This window comes from Falco punctatus (genome assembly GCF_963210335.1).
Source record: "Falco punctatus genome assembly, chromosome: 7".
NCBI lineage: Eukaryota > Metazoa > Chordata > Aves > Falconiformes > Falconidae > Falco > Falco punctatus.
This window is the reverse complement of record NC_137587.1, coordinates 16,140,076-16,147,202: the sequence shown is the minus strand read 5'-3', so window position 1 is coordinate 16,147,202 and position 7,127 is coordinate 16,140,076. Positions and strand designations below refer to the sequence as shown.

The 7,127-nt window shown below is 44.2% G+C and overlaps 1 protein-coding gene across 1 annotated transcript; it reads left to right on the top strand.

Annotated features, from left to right (window-relative positions):
* The first annotated feature begins 218 nt into the window (after positions 1–218).
* GJD2 (gap junction protein delta 2) lies at positions 219–3,506 on the top strand. The gene is made up of 2 exons (XM_080394751.1): positions 219–1,131; positions 1,601–3,506. Exons 1-2 carry the CDS (start codon positions 1,061–1,063, stop codon positions 2,442–2,444), a joined length of 915 nt encoding a protein of 304 aa, XP_080250877.1. The 5' UTR covers positions 219–1,060; the 3' UTR covers positions 2,445–3,506.
* The last annotated feature ends 3,621 nt before the right edge of the window (positions 3,507–7,127 follow it).

Genomic DNA, 7,127 nt, shown 5'->3' with positions numbered 1-7,127 from the left:
ATGCAGGGATTTATTCGGGATACTTTATTCTTGTGCTGCTTAGAGATGCATTGTGTGAAGGTTTGGCATCTTTCCTAGCGCAGATCCAATCTCAGTCTCAGAAATCTCCGAAGTGGCTATATATACATTTCATTTCTTCTTAGTGATTCTCGTGTCCGTAATCGGGGGAGAACCGGGATGCAATGTGAAGTGCCGTCTCTGCCAGGGGTGGACAGTCCTGACAGGTAAGGCTACCGCTTGGACGCCACGGCTGGTCTGTGGGCGGCAGGAGGGACAGTCGCTCTCCGGGAGAGAAGAGCAGCCTGGCAGCCCCGCGGAGTGCCCCTGGCGCTCGTGGCTGGGGGGCCGGGGTGTCGCTGTCCCGCCCCAGGCAGCGGCCGGGGGGCAGCGCCCGCTCCCCGCGGGGCTGCGCTGGGGCGGCCGGGCTGTGCGGGGGGGCCGGGGGGCTCGGCAAGGAGGCGCCGGGCTGCACCGCGAGGGTCCTGCCGGCCGAGGCAGCCCTTCCTCCGCACCCACATCCTCCTCCTCCGCCTCGTTTGTTTGTTTTATTTATTTTATTGCCGTTATTTATTTATATTCACCCGAGTAAGAGAAATGAGAAAATCCGAGCGCTGCTTCTGGCCGCTCTCCGCCAACCTGTCAGTGACGCAAGCGGAGACTACTTAAAGGCAGATTAGCGGCAGCAAGGCACGAGAAGCCACCCCTCCCCGCTCCGCGCCGCGCCTCCGCCGCGCCACCAGCCAGCGGGCCGGGCCGGTGGCGGCCGCCGCGGGGACCCCAGCCCAGCCCGGCCCAGCCCAGCCCAGCCCAGCCCAGCCCGGCCCGGCCCGGCCCGGCCCAGCCGGCAGTCCTCGGTAGCGCTGCCGCGGCCAGCCGCCCTCCCGCCGCCGGGCTGCGGGCGGTAGCGAGGGGCTGCTCTTTTGTTTTCCCTCTACTGCAATTAAAACCCCCACAACAACAAGAAACAACAGAACAAAAGCCAAGGAGGAAAGACCAAAGGAAGGCAGAAGTGAAGAGAGCCCCTCTGCTTGCCAAAGTCTTTGTCTCCGGATGAACAGCGATGGGGGAATGGACTATTCTAGAGAGGCTACTGGAAGCTGCCGTGCAGCAGCACTCTACTATGATAGGGAGGTAAGAGCTGCGGGGCTGGGGGCGGCGGGGAGCCCCCTCTGTCTGCGCCCCTCGCGCGGGGCTCCTGCGGCGTGTGCCTTGGCTGCGCGTGCGGCACAGGTCACCGGGGCGCGGGCACGCCGCAGACGCCGCCGTCCTTGTCCCCGGGGAGCAGCGGGGCAGCGGGCGGCCATCGGGGGCACCTCGCCGCCCCCGCGGCCGCAGCCCCCCCGCGCCGCCCCCTCCCGTGCTTTCGCCCCCCCCGCGGCCCCCGCGGCTGCTTTTTCCCCAGAGGGCGGGGGGGTGGGGGTGACCGCCGCCCGAGGGTTGTGGCAGGAGCGGCTGGCGCGGGTGCGCACGGGTCCGCACGGGTCCGCACGGGAGCGGGGCCGGCGGCGGGCGGCGGGGCGCGCGGCGCGGAGCCCGGTCAGCACTGGACAGCTCCCGGCCGCGCGGCGGCGGCGCGCGCTGACGGGCTCCTCTGTTGCAGGATCCTGCTGACCGTGGTGGTGATCTTCAGGATACTCATTGTGGCCATCGTGGGGGAGACGGTGTACGATGACGAGCAGACCATGTTTGTCTGTAACACGCTGCAGCCAGGCTGCAACCAGGCTTGCTACGACCAGGCTTTCCCTATCTCTCACATAAGGTACTGGGTGTTCCAGATCATCATGGTGTGCACTCCCAGCCTTTGCTTCATAACGTACTCCGTTCACCAGTCTGCTAAGCAGAGGGAACGGAGGTACTCCACTGTCTTCCTCACCTTGGAGAGGGACCAGGATTCAATGAAGCGTGAGGACAGTAAGAAAATCAAGAACACGATTGTCAATGGTGTGCTGCAGAACACAGAGAACTCCACCAAAGAGGCAGAACCAGACTGCTTAGAAGTAAAGGAAATCCCCAATCCTGCTATCAGAACTACAAAGTCAAAGATGAGGAGGCAAGAAGGCATTTCTCGATTTTATATCATCCAAGTGGTCTTTCGAAATGCCCTAGAGATTGGATTCTTAGTTGGACAGTATTTTCTGTATGGATTCAATGTCCCTTCCATGTACGAATGTGACAGATACCCTTGCATTAAAGAAGTAGAGTGCTATGTCTCTAGACCCACTGAGAAGACTGTGTTCTTGGTATTCATGTTTGCTGTCAGTGGGATATGTGTGGTGCTCAATTTGGCAGAACTGAACCACTTGGGCTGGAGAAAGATCAAAATGGCAGTGAGAGGAGTACAGGCAAAAAGGAAATCCATATACGAAATCAGAAATAAGGACCTGCCAAGAATGAGCATGCCTAACTTTGGCAGGACTCAGTCAAGTGACTCAGCTTATGTGTGAGGCTGTGACAGAACTGAAACACTGTGCCAGGTGGAACAGACCCAGATACCATTAGGGAAAGGTACATTGCTTAGGCAAGCATTTTATCAAACCACCAAGAAAGCCATTAAGGTATTGGATCTGCACTTACTGAACTAGCTGCAAAATGCAGTGCTATGTAAAAGACTGAAAAACCAGCTATAAACCCATGCTTGATCTAGCCTTACAGCACAGCTACTATTATTCCTGCTTTTCTTTCTAATGGTTGAGTGTTACCTGTTGGTGGAGCGGCTTTTTGGTCGTCATTAGGATCAGTTTACAGTTTGGACTGTCTGACTGATTGTTGTAAATGTGTAGAACGTTCATATTAAAAATCTGCAAGGATACTCTCTGTAGGGGGTGGGATGGGGTGGGGGACACTGTTGCAATGTGCAGTTGTAAGCATGTTTTAAAAGGAGGGTAATCGCACTGTAAGGAACCTGACCACAGCTCAATCAGGATATCTGCGTTCACCTATCTCACAGATGTCTTATATTATTTTGCTTGTCTAAATCACAGAGTTTATTCCTGGTGTGTATTACTAGCTACTTCCTATCATAGTTTGTGCATCAATTAGTTATGCTAAACAATAAATGCTGAATATAATTTTGCCATTTTTTTGTTTGCCTGTCCACACACACACACACACCAGAGACCTTAATCATCTCACGGTAGTTGTGATCTGCAAAATAGTACATTTCAGTTCATTCCCTAATATGTGCATGAATAAGATGGAGTTGGTTCATGCCAGCCAAGTTATTTACCTACAATCACCTACGATGACACACATACCAAAGGAACAGAGTTCATTGCTTTTAACTGTGAATATATCACCTTCTCTCTGCTCTTATTTATATAAGTGCCATACTTGAAACATCTAACTCTGTACTTAGTCAAAAGGTTGTCTTGGGATACCAGCTGGAATAAAGTGATTTTATACTCTCCTTTGTTTATTTTATGCTATTTGTTTAGTCATTGCAATGGTGTAAAAAGCAGCTAAAATCTCTGTTGATGAATAAAGTACTTGCCTTTTTTTGTAAGCCAGAGAGCTTTGTTCTTCTTTATTCTTGTATGCAATTGTAGAAACGCACAGGGTCAAAATAATTGACTTAAAACAATTATTCCTCAGGGTTTAAAGTGTCTTGATGTTCTAAACTCTAAGTGACAAAACCTGGGAAACCAGGACTATTCGTTATGTCTGTTTTCCTCCTTAAGCAAGCTTCCTCTGTCTTTAAAGCCTGATCCAAAGCCCACTGACACCAACAACCTTCTTTCTGCTGACACTAAGGGTAACACAATTGGCTGCCAAGGTCACGCTGGGAATAGCCAGAATACATTTACCTATAAATGAAACAATTGCAGCTTTTCATCAGGGAACCCAAATAGTAACCTCAGCTTTTCTGCCTTACAGCTGGTTCAAGATACACACTGCTCAAGTCCCATCATCTTACTGGTAAGCCACTGGGGCAGTCACAAATAGATCTCTGTTAACAGCAACTGTTTTAATATGGGATACTAAGGTTATTTAAGGATCTTTTTTATTCCCACTGAATTCAACAGAAAATATTTCACTGGCAGCAGTAGGAGTTGGATCAGGAATGAAAAAACATAGAAGTGCATTCCTAACTACATAGTATCTGCCCTTTAAAGACAAGGGCCAAGATAGTGCTGGAAAATTTGGGCCTATTTTCTAACATAAGAAGGAGACAGAGGCTCAGAGTCACAAATGGCCTTTTGATTGTTTTTTAATTGTTTTTTATTTCAAGGCTGAAAATGAAAATATTGTGTTTTGGCTTGGAGATAACACATATAAATCTTTTCCTTTTGGCTTAGAGTAAATACCTTAAAATTCCATTCCTGTGGTTTGCCAGCATTGTCACTTAAAAACATGTTGATTAATTCTTAGATAGTTTATTCATTATCACTTTCCTCTGTGGTCTTTTCTTCCACTGTGAAACAGAAAAGGCTTTAGAGATGTAATATGTTTTTAAAGATTTGAAAAATATTTTTCTTATGTATAAAATGAACAGTGATTCCAATTTGATTCTAGAAACCTATGAAGATGGATTTCTCAAATGATTCTTTGCGATACAAATGCACACTGATATTGCTAGTTGACTGCATGCTCACTGGAAAACTGCATGTTATTTTTAGAAGGGCAACATGGCAGCTAAAATCTCCATCTGCAATATAACAAGCTTCTGAAGATTATTATTTGACACACAAATCCAAGTCTGATTTTCATTTTGCAGAGTCTGGGATGGTTTTCAAAACCTGCTTTTGAATAGATATTGAAAGGAAAAATGTTGTCTGACGGTCATAAGCATTGTTTTAATGTGCAAAGGGCTTGATCCAGTGCCAATTAAAGGTGAAGGAAAAAAACCAAACAACTCATACTGAATTCACTGGGCTTCGGTTCAGGTCCAGCATAATTTCCTGTTAGGCAGAAGCCCTGATGCAAGTTGCTTCCAGTGGCTGCATAGCAGTGTTCAGTCAAACTCTAGTGAAGGTGCATGTCTGGAAAGCTGTAAGGTTTTAATATGTTAAAACCCTTTAGGTAAGACCAAGAAAGTGTCTGTTTATAATAGCTGATGCCAGTGACTCAGTTCATTCATTTATGTTTATGCAGTTGCATGTTTTGTACTCCAGCAAGTTGGGATTCTTCAGAATTTTCCAAAGAGTAATACATCAGGAAATGCAAAAGTTAATTTATGCAACAGGGTCAGTGGTAAAGTAGGCAAAGACTCATATTTGATCAACAAAAATGCCATACTCCATATTTACACTAAATAGAATATGCCTTTTTGTATTTCAGAAAAGAAATGAAATGTTGTTAAAAGATGAGTTGTTTTAATCTTGCTTTTCAATTGATATTTTTCATTTCTTACAGACTGTTTATTTATCATGGACAAGAGAAATACTGCAAACACTTTTTTTGTCAATGTATCAAGTGAGAGTCATATGATTAATGCTAATGGTCTGTTTCCATGAAACCTGACTATTCATTTACAGAATAAATGCTTTAAAATTGTCACAGAAATGAAAGAGTGTGTTAACTGAACAGAACTGAGTGAACACGGAACTGAAAGGCACATTACTAGCCACTTCAGTCTTGCTCCTGCCTCAGTAAAATAAATTAGTCTTGCCATTAACATCTGTGGAAGAATCAGACATTAAATATGAAAATTGTGTTCATGTTTGTTTTATTCATTTAATACCCTGTTTTGTACTGGTGGACAGTATTGTATGTCATCACACGTGCAAACCTAAAAATTATTTTCACTAAGCTGCTGTGGAAAACTGCAATAGAATTTAATACACTATTGGTTCTGTGGAATTTTAAAATTTACATTAAAAAAAGATATTTCGTTTTTACATAAGTTTGATCTTGTACTTCTCAAACCTGTGTGAATTTCAGAAACTATTTACATAGGGTTTCACTAAGTATGTGTAAGTTGCAATGAGATTCTATAAAAAGTTTTTTTGAAAGTAAGACTTTCTTTTAATACCAAAAACTAGCTACATTTTCACTTGGGAAGCTAAATTGACTATTGCCATAAACAGTTCCAAGACCATTGACTTTGAAGAGATATAAGGGTTTTCATCTTAAGGAAAATCTGAAGAGCATAGAGATCAAATGAGATGAATGAATCACAGAAGTGTTGAGATGGATTTGAGTTTGTTTTGTGCTAGAGAAGTCAGAAACCCTCAGAAACTCCAAAGTGGGCTCAGTGCTTGTCCTGCACTATATCTAATAGGGTAGGACATAGCTGTTACTATGTATAACCATAGGAAAAGATGCACATGAAATGTTAAGGTTAAATGTGAGGAAGAATTCTTTTCATCCACATCTAAAGAATACTTTTCTTGTAGGGCAAGAGGATGGACCAGGTGGACATTGTCCTAACATCTTTCTGGCTTTATCTTGTTTGAATATAAATGCTGTGCCTTACTCCTTCAGTGAAACAGGTTAGAAGCTTCTTTTGTTTGGTGTACAAGTATAAAAATGAGAATAAAAATTTGAGATATATAAGAAGAAAGCAGGCATGGGTCTTCCTCATTTAGGATCTGATCTTGTTCTTCATGAATACAATGATGAGACTTTGTGGGACCAAGTCAATTCCCATCTGGGGGAAAAAATCAGTTCCATTATTTCACAAGGTTAACAGGAGAGATTACACTATTTCTGTATTGCACACTGATCCCTGGACATTTTGGAATACTTTTCCTAGAAATTCTATTTCATTATGAAACTTAAAAAAAAAAAAAATCAAACTTGGTTAATATCAGCTACTAATACCAGATTCAAAACCCCACCATCCTCTCAATGAAACTCTGATAATATCTCTGTGAAGAGAAAATACACTGGGAAGTACTTTATATTATATCTATTAAAATGTACTAAAAAGTCAATCAGGAGTTAGCAGCCCATGAAATAAGTGTAGATATGGACAATTCCATAGCACTGCATTAATAATAAACACACATATACATATGTATATAAAAATATGGCTAAATATATGCAGATTGTTTAAATAATTTCATGCAAATTATATTACTGTGTTATAAATTGAATTTCAGATATGACTACAGAAGAAGTCACATATCCAGAGACAGTTAAAAACTGTGCAAGTAACGTGCAGGCATGTGTTCATACAATGTGCA

Bases quoted from the DNA above. Each gene is read 5' to 3' on its own strand.
- GJD2 (XM_080394751.1), top strand. From the start codon at position 1,061: ATGGGGGAATGGACTATTCTAGAGAGGCTACTGGAAGCTGCCGTGCAG. The intron at 1,132-1,600 runs GTAAGAGCTGCG...CCTCTGTTGCAG, and splicing joins CACTCTACTATGATAGGGAG to GATCCTGCTGACCGTGGTGG.